This window comes from Mycteria americana, chromosome 4, assembly GCF_035582795.1.
Source record: "Mycteria americana isolate JAX WOST 10 ecotype Jacksonville Zoo and Gardens chromosome 4, USCA_MyAme_1.0, whole genome shotgun sequence".
NCBI lineage: Eukaryota > Metazoa > Chordata > Aves > Ciconiiformes > Ciconiidae > Mycteria > Mycteria americana.
Window position 1 is genome coordinate 52,097,859 of NC_134368.1, and position 17,488 is coordinate 52,115,346.

The 17,488-nt window shown below is 44.7% G+C and overlaps 1 protein-coding gene across 6 annotated transcripts in view; it reads right to left on the bottom strand.

Moving 5' to 3' along the window:
- FAM13A (family with sequence similarity 13 member A) overlaps positions 1-17,488 on the bottom strand; it is a 130,964-nt gene that overhangs the window by 52,860 nt on the left and 60,616 nt on the right. Inside the window, exon 1 of one of the 6 annotated variants that reach the window (XM_075500572.1) lies at positions 6,170-6,296. The exons of the other annotated variants lie outside the window; for them this stretch is intronic. Coding sequence (XP_075356687.1) covers positions 6,170-6,207 — 38 coding nt within the window. The 5' untranslated portion in view covers positions 6,208-6,296. Of the gene's footprint in view, positions 1-6,169; positions 6,297-17,488 lie in introns of those variants that run through there. 6 annotated transcript variants of the gene reach the window in all.

Below are 17,488 nucleotides of genomic sequence, written 5' to 3' on the forward strand. Positions count from 1 at the left end.
TTGCTGGCACTGGAACCTCCATTATAAAGCTAATACTGCCTCCCTACTCCACATCTCTTTCCACAATTTAAACGGGACATTTAGTCGATTAAATTAAAAAAACACTTTGTGGGTTTGGTTTGGTTTTTTTTTTTAACAATCATGAAAATGTACTTTGACTCAAGCGTCAACATTTTGCACCAGAGATGAAGGGTCTAGACACTGGCAGGGTCATGCTGCTCAGCCAAGGTCATGTTTTCCTAATGCCTTGCATAGGCTCTATTTGTTCCGACCTCAAAAGTTAGATAAAGAAATGCCTCACTTTCTATTCCACCACAAATATTCTGACTTCAAAAGAAATTAATTATTTTTTAGTAAGAATACTTTTTTAGGCAGTGAGATAGCTGCTTCTAATTTTAATGCAATCAAACAAAAAGGCATTGAAAGTCCAGTGGCGTCAAATTACTAATGATATCAAAAGTTAATTCAGCTTTTGGGGGGAGAAGGAAGGCTAAGCTTGGGTGACTTGTTAAGACTTCAAAGTTATCTTCCTCTTGTTTTCTTCTCACCATTTAGAACCACTGTGCCACCTTGGATTAACAGACATGCCATTTTTGCAATTGTGGAGGATTTTAACAATATTGTTTATTTACTTATTCTGACATTCAACATTAACAACACTAAAAACAGCTTCAAGGAAGCCTCAATTTTGAGATCACAGTACTGCTTTTTGCTGAATGTCTTGTCTTATTCACAAATTATTCAGCACTTCTTTCTTTCCTCCCCAAGTCATTTCCCCATAAAAGTTATTTCAAGCTTGCGACAAATGCAAGATTGAAACTGCTCATGAAAATTTATTGCATACTTATTTTCTCAATAGAGTGATTTACTCATAGTTTGTGCTTCACAGTAGTGGGTAAAAGGTAATGTTTTTGCAAATGAGAAATAGCAGGCCATATAAGCGTCTTCCTTCAAATAAAGCCTTCAAATAAATATTGAGGTACGTTATGCAAAAGAAGAAAGAATAATACCATCCTTGATGCAAGAGCAACCATAAATTTAATCTAACATGATAACACTGTGGTGATACAATGGTCATCATGAAAAGTCAGCACTTACCATCAATTGTTGAGCAATGCCACCCTTGCTGTATACCCTTAATCACAGGGGGGGGGAGGAGGAATGCACTATATAGTAACCGTCTAAGAAACAAATGTTTAATAGCTATTTCTCTGTGAGAGTTATTTCCATGCAAACATTTGCATTTTTCCCGATGAGGAACTTTTATAGTCAAAACCATAAGACGTCATTTCAGGTATTTATCTCCAGTCTTCACAATAGTTATGCTTATACTTAACCACGCTTACCACTGAAACCAAGTTAAGCTCATGCTTAAGTACCTGCATAAGCTACTCACCAAATGAGCCACATGTCAAAATACTAGGCGGACAACCCAGCTTCTTTATTCTGAACTCACATACTCCGCAAAATATCTCCAATAACTTGGGAGAGGGTGGATTGGTATTGGCTTAAATATTAATCTCCAAAGGATCCCGCTGTCTTCCCCAAAGCCATTTCTTCAGCAGTGTTTTTCCTAAAGGTCTCTCAACTAAGTTATGTCTTAAGTCTGTGAGATCACAGTGTGCAGCAATGTAACTGCAGGGCTGCAGAAAGGGACCTCTTTGGGGGAGAGTTCCCTATTAGCCTTCCAAAAGCATGAGCTTCTGTCTCTTGTTTTATCTGGCATTGAAAATACCAGTATTACTCTTCCACAGAGACAAGCTGAGGTGAATACGAAGGATCGCTCTGTCACACAGCTGAGGAGAATGTACTATTCTTGTTCTGTTCTCCACAGCCAAGATTCAGGCACGAGTACCCAAGCCTCGAGTAGGAGCCTTTTAATTCTAGGAAACACTTACACATAGCACAGCCACACAACATTAAGAATATACTGCATTATCCACAGGCATAACTGCGCGGGCTGTGCATAAGAGGGCACTGAGATTGAGGCATGTTGCCTGAACAGAAAAATACACTGAAGCCTTTTTGCACACCTCCTCCCACTTCAAAGCAACACCAGGGAAGTACAGGCTATCCCATGGCAAGCTGAAATGAGCAGAACTTCTTGCTGATTAAATACCACTGCAAGCGAGAGGCTGATTTTCCATTTATATTAACATATCTGAATCTATCGGAACCCTTGACAGCATAATTTTGTATAATTATTTTCTACTCACTATCCTCCCGGATTGCAAATATGTTTATCTTTTATAAAATGACGTCAATGTTAAACAGCTTGCTTTTGTTGTTTTACTTCTTAAACTAGTTGGGGCTTATTATGAAAGACAGGGCAGTGTCTTTTCTTCTACTTGTGGTTTGGCAATAGTCCGCACCAGGATAAAACTAGAAAATGGGTCAGAAAGAGGCGGAATGAATGTACCAGCCAAAGTCTCACCTCTTCTGAGAATTTAACAGTGTGAAGTTGCATAACACACACATACCTGTTGCATTATAATGGTGAAGAACTGTTACTAGGTAACCAGTGATTTTGATTTCAGGATTGTTTGTTAAAAGCTTGCAAGCTTCAAATAAAGGTATCTAAGAGCCCAGTTTTTAGGCAAATATTCATATTTTTTTGCTTAATCAGGTGGACACCCCAGAGGCAAACACTGCGGAAAGTTTCCACATCAATTTCCTCTTTTAGTCAGAGCCCCCCCACTCCCCCCCCCCCGTGGTACCCAGGAAGACCTTCCACAGGCTCCTACACCCATCACATTACAGCTGTGACAAGACAGGGTACCCAGCTGTGGGTCAAATGTGAGCCTGGAAGGTCAAAAATTCACATCACATTTTGTAATAGGCTATGACTATGACTTGAGGAAGATGAGAACCACGGGTTTGAATTTTTCTTCATTCTTCCACCAGAAAAAAAACCACAAAACCAAACCAACCAAACAAAAAAAATCAGATACAAGTTCTCTCCACCCTCAGAGACCATACTTCGCTTCACATACATATTCCAGAACATACTTCACTAGGGCTTGTCAAGCACTCCCAGTACCTTGGATAGAAAGTGATAACAAAGTCCAAAGGATCAGACTTATTTATGATACAACTTTATAAACAACAACGCTCACTAATCTGTTAAAGAGAACACAGCGGTCATTCCAAAAAAAAGAAGAAAGTGCGGTGGAATACAAATGGTGTTCTCAGGCTAAAATACTGGGTATTTTTGAAAGACCCCAAGCAAACAAACCAGTAAGGTAAATCAAACAACCCTGACGATGACTGCAAGCAAGACAGCCCATGCAGACAACTGCTGCTGTACAGGTTAGAAACAGATCAGTCACACTCCCTACTTCTACCAGATGCACTTTCTAAAAATATTTGTGATGGCTTCACTCTTCCTCTGCCTTGATTTGTTTCAGCAAAGTGCAAAGCAAGAGATGCCACTGACCACAAACAAGGCCCGAGTGTGTACCTGCCCTCCTTATCTCCTGCGGAAACTGGCAGATACGATAGGTAAAGGCAGCCGCCACGGGTTTCAGCTTTGCACAGCTTTTGTTAAATCTGCAACAGACAGAGCTAGAATAAATGAATTAAAACATACATTACCAGCATTAATAATGCTCTAACTAGGAATCTAGGTTACTGAAGTAAACAAATGCTGTTCAGAAAACACGTTAGCCTATTAACAATAGAAGAGACAATTACTGGTGGATAGGTCGTTGGAAAATCAGTAATGCAACCCATGTGACATTCACAGGTGCCTTTTACAGTGCTTGGGCAATATAGTACGTATTGCAGTGGAGGGTTCAACACATTTGGCCTTCCACCTCCTCCCATGCAACGAAACATAACCCTGACGTCCCCATTGTCGCTCCCTCGCAGCAGGCCACCATATCCCATCATGTGCCATTCCACAGACATCTATATATAGAATAAAATGACACCGTATAGTACATATAGCTCTGTGCAAGCACATTATATGACTTTTAGGAAGACAGACTCACAGCTTACAGATGCCTTGGTAGATACAATACTTTGCCGCTCTAGTGACAAATGCTATTTAAATGTCACAGCTTCTTAAACAGAGCCTTTCTCCCTCTCCCAAGTTTTACACACCAGCCACACAGAGATGCATTCGTATTGCTTCAGCACAGGAGGGTATCCGTGGCAGGCGCAGCACGGCCAGCTTGTGGCCCCAAGAGAGCGCAGAGCAGGGCACCTGCAGGAGCCGGGCAGGAGGGAGTGTACCCACCCAGGAAGGGAACCCAAGCGTGGTTATGGCTGGCAGCTCATTCCCTTTCTTGAGAGGGGAAGGCGGATGCTCTCAGCTCAGGAAGTGCCCTGGAGGTTGCCACTAGTCTGCTTTAGACCCAGCAACAGGAATTCTGCACTGCGAGTTGTCCATGCCCTCAGCCGGAACAGCAGCATCAGCCTGTCCACCTCACAGGAACCACAAGCATACTGCTACCCGTGCTGGTACTAACCACTACCAGGAATCACCTTTCCTGAAGCTGACAAAAAATGCTCAAAGCCAGCAAGATCCTCTTCTGCAGCAAAACTCCACGCTAAGAAGGGAGGAGACAACGTTCCAAGGAGAAGAACAGGAAAATAAAGGTGCAACCTGGAGAACGCCACTGTAAAGGCATCTGGGAGTCTGTGCTTGTCTGCCCCTAGGTCCAAAGAAAATTAGGTGCTAAAAGTATAGTACACACATCCTAAATATAGATCAAGGAGATGGAAAAGAAGCCAGAATTTTGTGAATTTTTTTTTTTTAACTGCAAAGCTCAAACAATTCCATACCATGCTCAAGGCTTAACGGGAGTCTGAAGAAAAATATTCACTTTTAAAGTACGGACTGCATTTCTAACTCATTGAGAGTTAATACTTGCAACAACAAAAAACAAAGAGTCCAATTAGAGCTACCCTGTGAAACCTATCTTCCCCTAGGGTGAACAGTCAAAAGCACAATAACAACCACTTGTTCTACCACTGCTATGACAGTCAGATCCTCGGGAACACAAAAAGGTTAAAAATATTACGTGAGACTGGTCCTTCAAATATGAATTATGCACTATGACTACTTCTTTAAGACCTTCAAACCACATTTCTGTTTCTCTGGAGTCATCAACATGGAACCCCGCAACTGCATTACTGCAAAGAGACTTCCTCCACATCTATCTGCAGAGGACCCTGCGCTTTATCAAGACAGTAACAGTTTGGGCAGCAATTTCAGTTACTATTTTATCGTGTCCAAGCAAGCAGCAACTCTGCAGCTTCTGCTGAAACAGCACCACCACAGTGCTGAAATGGCACGCTAAATTACTGATTTACTGTTTTGTAGATTACATAAAGATTGATGTTCAGCGTGTTCGAATAAGGCTAGAGGAGGTATGGACCGCTTAATTTTGAGAACTGAAAGAGCAATCAAAAAAAAAAAAAAAAAGACTCAGTAAAGGGACTGTGTACACACACACACGCCCCCAGTGGGTCTGTGCACTGCCATTTCAAAAGCCTGACTGCAGTGATCCCTGCCACACCGTGGAAGGAGCACATGCCAGCACAGGTACGCGCTCACAGCTGGTGATGAAGGGAGGTGTGTCTCGACACCCTGGAAACAAAACAGCTCTCTTCCTCCGAAAACTAAACCTCTCGCCCATGCTGCTGCAAAGGCAGACCACGCTGGGTGCGTAAGCAGACAGCTATAGGTGGGGTGTGCATAGGGCAAGCCCGGCCGGGCTCCCGTACCGCATTACAGCCCCTGCTGCAGTGAAGCGGCGGGAGGGAGAGGTTTGCTCGGGCGCAGGGAGCCGCCAGACCCCAGCGCTGGCCGGGAGGGGATGGCCCGGGAGCACCTAAGTCCCCACAAACCTCTGAGCTGCTCCCGCCCCGCGGCAGGCTCCCCGCAAGGAGAGCGCTGCGTGGATTTCGGGGCGCTACATCGCCCCCACCCCCACCCCCCCTCCGCACGAGGAAGCCAGAGATCTCCCCCACCCCCGGAGCCCCGCTCATGAACCGACCTGTTACACTGCCCGGGCAGCCGGCCCGCAGCCGCGATGCCCTTCCCGGCAGGGCCGGAGTCCCGGCTCCCCCCGCGCCCCGGGCCGGGCAGCCCGCCACAAGCCCCGCGCCCGCCTGCCCGCGCAGCGTGTTGGGCCGGGGGCTGCCCCGGCCGGACACGTACCTCTGCAGGGGCATGACTTCGCAAGCCATGCTGGCCATGGAGCCGCCGCCCGCTCGCCCAGCCGCTCGCCTCGCCTCGCCGCGCCCGCAGCGCCGCCAGCGCCTCGCCGGGGGGAGCCGGCGGCGCGGCGCGGCCCCGGGGAGGGGCGAAGGGGCCGCCAGCCCCGGGTTGGCGGCTGACGGCGGCCCGCCCCGCCGCCAAGGGCCCCGGCCCGGCCCCCTCTCGCTGCCGCCGGGGACCGAGGGACACCCGCCCCGGCCCCGGCCCGCCCCACCCGCCGTGGCAGATACAGGTTAACCAGAGGAGGTTTATGAGGTCCAGTTGGTCCTGGACCTGCAAGAAATGCCACAAGCCGAGGGCTAATTACCACAAGATACCTTTTAACAGAAACGCCCCACAAAGGTCTTTTGTATCCCTTTTAGTAACTATAACCTCCCCACCACCCCTTTTCTTCCTAAATGTCACGCAGGGTGCAATGTACTCACCCCCAACCTCCCTCCCCACGGCCGCGGCAGGCGGGATGCCCACGGGCAGGGCACTCGACATACACCTGGCCCACCCGAAGCTCTACGATACCCTCACCGGGCTACTCCCCCTCGGCAAGCTGCACCGAGCCACGCTGCTGCATACAGGCGCCTTCACCATCTACAGGTGGCCACAGGGGCTGGCACAACTGGGCGTTGAACGTACCGTCCCTCTGCGTCGCCGTAGATGCTACTGGGGTTCAGATGGTTTGTGCAGTACTTGGCCAACCAATTCGGACACACAGTGAAGAGGAGCATATGAGAACTCTTCCCTTAGCATTTAAAATGAAGAGGTAAGTGTTGCAGAAGCCAAACTTATTTTTACTGACTTTCCCATGGGCTTCCCTCAAGCACTCCTGCTTCTACATCTGTGGCTGCTGACCAAATATGGCTCTGAAACAACGAATCACACCATTTTATTTGGTGGAAATTCAGGGCTGGCAAGAGCAGTATCAAAAGAACCCCACAATATGGGTATGCCACCTTCCAGGACATAGCAGCCTTGGAAAACGAACAGTACCCAATCTATCAGAAGGTCTTGCACTGTAATGTTTGAGGGCTGCTGAAGGCGCATACCCGAAATTTTATTTGTTTACCTTTGCACCTCGTCTGCCCAGAACGCCCAAGGCATCACCCGATATTGGACAGAAACACTTCTGCTGCTGCCCTACCCGTGAACGATGTTACCACACCGCACACTTTATGCAACGGAGAAGGGGACAATCTCAAACCGATAAAGTGGCATAAGAGAATGGATCTTTCAACATTTTAGGTAGTAAAAGCCTAATGGCTAATTCTGGCACAGTCAGACATGCCAATCTTCAAAAATTCAAGTCAATATTAAAAGCACCATCACCTTCAACCCCAGCAAGGATGGCCACTGGTTTGGGAGAAAGGTGTGGCAAGAGCTTAGTACCTGTATGTTTCGGACTTCCATACAGATGTAGGTCATGCGAATTAGACACGAGCCACATTAGCTTTCTGGAGAAGCAGCAGACACTCACAGGTTAGCAGAAAGATATCAGACATTTCACAGGGATGCCTAACAGATCCTGACCTTTCTCAGCAGGAGGCAGGGGCGTTTTCTGTCTTAAAAACAAGAGCAGCAGGCAGCTGCAGCCTCAGAAAGCGGTGGCATGGAGCAGAGACGCAGAGGTCAATCGAGAAGTGGCTCCGCTTCAGTACGCTGAACTGTTTAATATTTGCTCCTGTCAGCAGGCTGACTGGAAGAAGCGCATTACTAATGCTTCTGCCCGTTGCCTCAGCACAAGCCCGTTCTGCTGTGCCACAGTCACGCCAGGCACAGCACAGGGTCCCTTTTTGGGAAAGTCAGCAATGCTGATAAAGCACTCTGCCATCATGGATCTGGGCCGCTCTTATCTGTGGCAATTAAATGAATATCTTGATGACTTCCTGTTAAGTTAAATGCACCGTATGTGCTCTTAAGCAACTAAAACCATGAGAGAAAGATTTTACTCTGATACATTCAGTAGAAAACAAAAGCACCTTGTACTGTTTCACAATTTGACAATAAATCAAATTGCCTCTTCCTGGCCAGTCTTTTTTTATACACACACAATTATTCATAGTTTATTACACTTCTATAAACTGAGTGTTACCATCAGGATGGCAATAAAAAAAATTAATTTTCCACATTTAACTAAGGACTCATCTACATGGGGAAGAAGTCAGGGCTCTCCAGAGCAGCTTGCTGAATAAACAGAAGTGGAATAACTCAAATAGCTGCTGTACTCTGAATTTATACCCTAGCTATTTTGTTGTAACTTCCATGGGACTTGCCCGTATAAACGAGCTTAAAAGTACTAAGATCCTTGACAAAGAATTCACTAACAAAAAGAGACGCTGTAATAACCAGAAAGATTAATTCATGAATTAGCATCAGTGAAGAAGGTTAGTTCATAGCATCATGCTAAAATCAACCAGATGCCTTGGGAGAACATTAAAGTTGCTCAGGGCTCCCTGGGCCATCAGCACCTTCAAATCCACCTTCTGTTTCTGTTCTCTTCTTTTGGAGTACCCCTCAATGGGGTATCAGTTTTCTCCTCTCCTTCCTCGTCTGCCTCTTTAATGTTGCCAAAACCATCATGACTAAGAAGAGGTACCCTAGCTCACTTTTCCCTGTGCACCCACTGGCATGCAACTTCAACACCCATTAAAAGAAAGGAGATCAAAAGTGAAAAAATGCAGCTGGTGGACTTTTGCTAGTTTCACTGCTGGTTTCCCAAGGTTTTAATTATTTCTGGAGCGACTGCAGATATTGCAATAAAAGATTTTAACATGGAGAAACGTCAAAGAGAGTGAAATTTTAAAAAGTACTTTGGGGCACAGTGGTCAACCGTCAGTAAGAGCAGTAGTCCCTGCTACTCAAACGGTGGGAAATCGCCCCACAGTGCAAGGCACCTTACTTCAGTCTGCATTGTCTCAATGGGCCCTTTGAATCTCTCACCCTGCTAAACGAACATGCAACTCCTTAATTCTTCACCTCCACTGTTCATGGGTATGGACCACAAGCGATGTGGCACTAAGTAAGCAGACAAAAGCTGCCAGAAAACTGCAGTCTTATCTCCAAACAATTCCACTTCCTTCTCACAGATGTTTATGTTAAAGCCAACTTGCTACTTAACAGAGGCAGGAATACCTACCCTCCCCCTTGCCCTCTTACACCCTTTCTAACTTGCGTAATTCAAGCTGGGTTATCATGTATAAAACCTGGCATTATACAACATTTTGTTTTGGATTTGTTTGTACTTGTTGAATTTGTTCTCCCATGTTAAACAGGGAAAACAAAACCTCTTCTGCAAGTTTCATACAATTCTTGCATTCCTATTGCTCAGAAAGGCCAAACTCATCTGTTGGCAGCAACAATGCACCACAGTGGCTATTTATGGTACCACCAAACATACATACCGAGGATGGGGGAAAAAACCCTCTCTCAGGACAGGCACAGCATCCTCTCCACTGACTGTATGCTCCTTAGTGTATCGTGAATACTTCAGGGAAATAGACAGCAAATAACAATAAAAATTATAAAGCCCCTTAAAATACCAACACATATCGCCACACTTCAGCACCTATGCCAAGGCAACACCTGGTTCAAACTATTTGATTTGCAAATTTCTGAGATTCAAAAATGAAAAAATACACTGGCTGGAACTAAATATGAATAATCACTTTTCTCCACGACCATCGATGTTTAAAGAATGAACACACATTTGGAAAGGAAGTCTCCTGTCAATCATCATTACCAAATTGCTTTCTCCTCTTTCTTTCCTTTTCATACTTAGCTGCACACCAAGTAATTTTCTCAGTGTATAAAGCAACAAGAGAAGAGGATCTGTGAACAGCACCAGAGCATACGAGATATAAGTGATCTAGACAATGGATTTTAGGAGGATGTGGCTGTGCCTGCCTCCTGAAAAGCAGTTATCCCTTGCCCCACTGCCATACACAAATTAGATACTATTTTTTTAAAAAGAAAAAAAAAAATCTTGCCTGGTCTGATAAAATCTGAGGGTTTTTAAGATGCTGGAGTTCTGCTCAATACCATCAATGTATTCCCACAGTGTCTACTAAGTTATGCAATAATTTCCCCCTGGCAGAAACATGAAATGCAAAACAAAGATATCATCAGACTGAAAATTAAAGAATGTACTTTTCAAAATACCACCAAATACAAAATTTAAAATGCCATTATTTATGTACACACACATGCATTGATACATGCATTTTTCTCTTTAGAGTATCTGTGTGTTTAAAAATCTGCAATTACAAATGATAAATACCCTGGAAAATCTCCCCCAGGCCAGAAGATTTGTGTGCACACATGAAATAAGCAAGTCACATGTAAATAGAAACCGTATTTGGAAACTGTAGCCCTTCATGTCCAAACAAAGCAGACAGACAATTAAATAGGCCCTGTCCAAAAGAGCACAAACAGGAAGAAAGAGCAACTACGATGTCAAAAACATAATTTAGTGAAAGGGGAATCCTCAGAAAGGAAGTAAGCACTAACAGTGACTTTCCAAGGCAGGTACTCAGCCCTGTATCACTTAATGCTTTTATCAATTATCTGAAAAAAAATGGAAAATAATACCAGTGGTTCTTTTTGTACGTTGTGTGCAAGCAAGCATTAGAAGTTTCCACACAGCCATATAAGAGTCAAATCTGGGAACTATATGCAAGATGACGGATCCTACTGGGGGATACAATGTCACGCCAGGTCAGCACTTCTATACAAGCTCTGAGTGACTGTGCGGCTAAAGAAATTACCATTGTCCTCGGAGGCATCAACGTGGATATTGTGTGGAAAAGCTGTAGTATGTCTGTATTTCCTCCTGGGCAGTTGCTACAGAAGACTCTGATCAGTTCAGGAATTCCCATTCTCAAGCAAGTTGTGAAAAACTGAAGACTGCTCAGAGACAACCCATGAAGGGAATGCAAGAACTAAACCCCATACATTCAGTGCTTTTGAAAGAAAACAGCCTATGCATGCAGGAAATGTTAATATTTGACCTAGTACTCACAAGCTGAACAAGATCCAGTGGCTGGGAGTCAAAGATAGACAAATTATGACTAGAAATGAGACTTTTTTAAATGGTGAGGATAACTAACTCCTGACACAATACATCAAAGACAATGGTGAATTTTTAGCATTCTTACAACTTACAGTTGCTTCTGTTCAGGAATACCAAGTCTTATACAAACTGCCCAGATGTAATTTGCAGAATTCTCTTACTCATTTTCTTAACTAATACTCCTCTTGTCCAAAAGAGAAGCAGGTTGCTCTCAGTTGACTTCATTTTACCCACTTTTTTTTTTTTGCACTGGCACAGAAATACAAGTTTTGTTGGCATATCCATGGGGAATATACTGGTTTTTTGCACTGTGGCTCTTCTGTTCCTTCCTGCAACTTGGAGGCCAAATTACCTTTTAAACAAAGCTAGTTAAAATCTATTAAGGAGGAAACATATTCCAGAATTGTTCCTTAAACTTGCTGGGACAGGAGAAAAGTAAACACCAAGCTGAAAGCTTCTCAGAGCTTCAGGTTCTCAGAGTTCCTGATCTCATCCAAGAGATAAGCATGCAAGCACATTTCCCATCGAGAGAGACACCCCGAGCTCCCAGGAGACCTGGATTAGCTGCTCTGGCTGCTCTTCATTAAGCAGCAGTGTCCTTTGCAAGCACTGCCACACCCACTTGTCAGCCGCTTTAACTTGTTCCAAAGGACTCTGGCCCCATGGGATAGCCCAGAAATTATTTCTTGGCCTCCCTCCTGCAGAAGGAGGAGGATTGGGAGTAGGTTCCTAAAGGGTTTTCTGGGAAAGCATCAAGTAATGAATGGTTGTGCCAGCTAATCTGCTGTGGGAACGGGGTAAAGCATGCTGTGCAACAGGTCACTAGGTTCTTCATTTACACCAGTTAGTTCAAGTGCCAGAGCATGGGAGAGCAAGCGAACAAGCAGGAGTCCGGTCGGGTACAAGTTATTTTCAAAGCAGGCTTTTTCCAAAGCTCTGCTAATCTAATGAAATTCCTAAATATTAATGTCTAATGAAATTTCTCCCACTCCTCTAAACTGTTATTTTTATAAGTCTGCACAAAAACCTTTAAAAATTCAGCTGTTTCAGACCAATGAAAATGTTTGCCATAGAAAACACTGAAGAAAAAGCATTCATTTATCAGCAAAAAGATTCTAAAAAATTTAAAATGACCCCTTGGTACTCCCTACATTATTCATATTCCCTACCAAAAATGTCACTGGTTTCACACTTTCCCACCTTCCAAAAACATCCTTCCAATCCTCTACAAAATTATTGTCCTCTGAACTCCATGCTCTGCTCCCACCATGTTTCCTGCTTTCTAAAGCACCTTCAAGTGAAATGCTTGTAGTTCACCCTTAGCCTTACGAAAATAACAACCATATCAGAAAGGGCTGAGCAAAGCAGAGGAGCACACCATTCACGTTTGGTGCACGCGGCTTTTTACTCCACCGAAAGATAAACTGCCGTCTGTGTTGGCAAGGGAGGCAGTCTGGCAGTTACCCTCCAGAAAAATCCTCTAGAAATAGCTCCTCTTCTTCAGCTAATGATGTGACTGAAAGGAGTCCTCCCTTTGCACAAGTGCACCAGCGGCGAGCCTGGCTCCCGGGAGAAGTGGTGGGAAAAGATGACTTGGCGGGAGAGACCGACTCCGGCTGGGAGGCACTAAGAGAAGAGTGAGCTGGGTGAGAGTAACTCCATCTCTCTGCCTAGAGCTGGAAGATGCATCTGCCATGGAAGCAAGGGAGATCCTGGCTAAAAGACAACTCTGACCAGATCTATTAAAACCTGACCGGAGCACAGCTCTCTCAGGCCAGTCCCAGGGCTTTTTCCTGCACCCAGCTGTGCGTACATCAAGAAACACAAATTACTGTTTATGCACAGCCAGACAGAATGATGCTGGGCTCAACCAGCGCAGCTCACTGCTGTGCCCCTCATATGCAACACGAGCTTTGAGTCTAACCACTCTGTACGTGTCCAGGCTGCGCAAACACACTCCTGTCCTGCTGCAGGCCAGTCTGAGCAATGTTAGGAGCGGCACAAGTGGATACTGAAGGGAAAGATAAGTTAAGCATAAGCCTACATTTATTTATCAGGAACATTCAGAACAACAAGAGAAAGGTCTGTAAGCTTGCAACTTCCCAACCCACCTTCACAGTCCTGGGAAAAATCCACGTTTTTCTACCCAAGGGGCATAAATCCAGCAAAAGCTAACAAGAGTTTAGAGGAAAACTTATTTTCTGTGATGCTCAGTAGCCCTCTCAGAATGGTGGTCACTTGATTTTTTTGCAATTTGACACTTTCTGGGGTTTTGGGGTGGTTTTGTTTTGAAGGAAACATCTATAAATTTTATAAAATGTGGCACACTGTTAGCAGTGCTCCCAAGAGAGTAATCATTTCACGGTGGATAGGTGGTTCCTAACCATAATGCAGGACAATAAAAATGTTATTTTATTAGATATTAATCCCTCCCTGCATGACTCAAACTTTCTGAATGCAGAGAGCTTGGAGACTATGAAAGGGCCTGAGGAATTGGTGGTGGAATCTCTTGTTTCCAGGAGTCCTGTCAAAGCCTTAATGACTGGAAGTCATTAACATCCAAGCGGCCTTTAGTAATTTCTTTGCAATTACCTAGTGGCCTCTCTTTGCAGTCATCCCTAGTGCAAATACACTTCTTGCAGCAGATGCAGAATGAAAAGGAAAGCTTTGGTACAGAAACAGAACCATCTTCACACTTCCTAACTGCAACCCTCTCAGGCCAGGAGGAAGGCACTGAGCCAATGTGAGAAAGTGCAATTTGTAGATAAGCAGTCAGCTTGGGATCACATTCCTCACAACAGATAAAATGAGAGGAAATCTCTCATGGCCACTGACCATGAAAGAGGAGGATTTTACAACACTGAAACAGCTCAGAGACAAACAGATGCAAGCAAAGTGACAAGAATAGTGAGTGACAACCCTGCCCTGCCATCTCCCCAGCCTTTTCTTATTAGACAGCCAGCTGACCCTTTTGATTAAAAATATACATAGTGTGTCCATGTGTGTCACAGGAAGTCACAACTGAACTCCATTGGCCTACACCGCCATGTACTGAACACAACGTCCAAATGCACAGTTCTTTCAGCTTAACTGGGGAATTCCAGCAGCAAAGAAGCCTGGCTGAGAACTTGGTGACCTCTGCCCGCTGATCTTCCTGTGGACTGCATGCAGGATGCAGGGCCAGGTCCCCTCTGGGAAGCCGCACAGGAAGGAGCACCTCACAACTTCAGGTAATAGAAAACTGCTTGCTCTGCAAAGCTACCGGAAACAAGACTCGCTATGCTCAACCTCCTCAGCTGAACAATGCACCAAGCACTTCAGGAGACAGGCTAAGGAAGCTACAGGAGAGGGAACTACTCACTTACTGCAGTAAAAATAAGTCAAGTCACAGTGCAGAGGCTCTGTCTCTTCCCTAGTTGCTAGTAAGACAGGTTAGTGATGGGTGTCTTGGTTTTTGTAAACACAAATATTAAAAGCACAAAGATTTCCAAGGCTGGCTTAAATTCCTTATTATCCACTGTGTGTTCTCCCATAAGAGGTCACCGATCCTTTTGTTTGAAAATGAATTCAAAATTGTCACAGATGTTTGCACCTTATTTCCTACAGCAAAAACTATTATCTGACCCAATTGGTATCAGAAAGCCACCAGCCTCATGAGATGAAGGGACTTTCTCCTCACAGAAAAAGCAGATACAAAAAAAATGAACAAGATAACAAAACAAAGAATCCTTCTAGCTGAGAGGGCAATGCCTGAGACACAGAAAGGGAGCAGTTTTTTTCAGCTTTGTTACTCAATTGCTGTGAACTTACTGTAGTCCCTTTCTGGTTTCTAAGGCTGCTGGATGCTGTCCCAGGAAACAGGAAAAGCTAATATACTTGGCTCATGGACTGAAAGGAGAAGTTTTGTTTCCATACGCACGCATTAAAGTGCTGCTTTCTACAACTAACAGTTGTCAGATCTTTGTTTCATTTATGATTCTTGTTGCTTCCAAGGTGAACCTCCACTTCTGTGGCACAGGTCAGGGTATCAGATTCAAAATGTTCTCCATCCCACAAGCCATAATTTGTCACCAAGTAAATCTTGCACAGAGAGGCAAAGATAAGATGGCTAGAGGTAAATAGAAAGGTTAGAATAGTATAATGGACAAAGGCTAATCTAAAGGAGTAACCTGTACAGGGTGGAAGAGAGAGGGCAAATGCTTGGAAAAGTAAACTGAAATCCACCCAGGTGACTTGCATGGAAAAAAAAAATCTACATAATTACATGTTTCTGTGACTGTCATTACATCTTGGCTATAGACAGGGAAGAAGAACCCAGGAAGAGCTGAGACCACACCCTGACTCACCATTCACAGTCACCTACCTTGGAGAGACACATAAATCACATGTCTTTGTGGCTGTGTTTTTAGAAAACTGAATGCTTTTCTTAACAACTCATTATGTAAGGCAGTTCCTACTGCCAGCATCTCACAATGCAAGAAAGAAGGGAATTGATTGCATAGGAGGGTGGAGACAAATGTACTCTCAAAGTTAAATGAGTCAGCTTGGAAAAACTAACTCAACACAACCTAAAGAGAGAAAGTGACAAACAGCGACAATACCTTACATAAAAAGTCCTCTCAGAGGGCTCAGAGCAGGGCTCACCAGAGACTGCTGCCAAACGATGCAGAAGGCAACCGCCCTCACCACCTCCCCACCGACCTCATTCCAGACCTTTGCTCCTTTCCTGAGCAGTTTTCTCGAAGAATCCACGGCTGTCGGAGGGCAGCCCTGCCGGCTGCCTGGCTGCAATCCCTTATGTAAACCTGGCAGCAAGGCTCCTGAGTGATAAGGCAAATTATTACTTTGGATAGGGACTGAATGTACTGGCATGACAGACTTCAAAAACAAAAAAACCCCAAACCTAAACAAAAATAGTCAGCTAAGCAAACATAACCAGCCCCCCTGTTTGATTTGTTCTGGCAACAACAGGCACCCAAGTTCTTATCACATGCCAGAGAATAATGGTAAGCTTTGGCTTGCCTTGGTTTTAAACCGCAGCTGCTAAAAGGAAGCCAACAAATAGGGAAAGTGTTTTTAGTAAGCACAAACTTCTCAGTGTACAAATACATGTGTTTTCATACCTCAACAATTAACAGCGAGAACATGCAGTCTCATTAAGAAGAGGGTGCAGCAGGGTACATTAACCCACCCCTTACTTTAGGGAGGCTAGTACAGCATGTGATCCCTTTATTTGCAGGACATAGGCCAGATATAAGGATCTTTGTGAACAAAAGGTTGATATAAACAAACCTTCTCTTTGAGAACATGCACATGTTAGAAAGCCAGCATGGGGTATCTGTGCTGGCAAATCTCATTGCAGCTGTGACTGCAGCCACAAACAGGAATTTATGATCTTTGGCACACAAAGACATGGCTAGAAAGTACTGGAGAAGGCAGCTTGCTTACTGAACGACTGCTGTGGTTGCTCTAAGCTTTGGCTCTCAGGAACTGCACAATGTTTTCACCAAGTCTGGCTGCCATACACACACCCATTCCCCAGCACCCGACCACTACTAGCAAGGAAGGCTACCCGGTCGCACTCCTTTGATTGATATTTCCACCTAGGCAACACGCACAGAGCCTAACAGCACCGCAAACAGCAAGGTGCCTTCCCACTGAGGGATCCTCCTTCAAAACAGTACCAGGACTGCAAAGAGATGCAGCTCCAGCAAGTGCTAGAACAGCCATATACAACAGCAAAGCCTATTTCAGTGCCCTTTCCTGGGCAAAAGATCCAGGATGGTGACAAAAAAAGTCTGCAGACAGCATGCACCTCTCAGCCAGCATCAGGAAAGACAATGCTGCTCACCATCAACAATCCCCTGCCTCACGTTGTGGCTGCAGGAAGCATTTTCCCTCCTGCCTCCCTCCTTTTCTTTGCTTGTATATGAAGTTTAGCACGAAAAGGCTAAGAGCATTGCTTGCAAGAGTCCCTCCTACCTTTGTATCCACTTAAATCTTAATATATCCTGTCCCTGAAGTAAAATCCATTTGAATCTGTTACTCGAAGCACTTAAGTTTTAGCACCTCTAGGCACATCCAAAATCACTCCATTTCCTACTGCAGTTACGTATGCCTCTCCTGAACCAGAGCTCTGAGCAGACTTTTTCCTTCTACGTATTAGAAAGAAAGAGGGACCCAAACGGGGACTCTGAGCT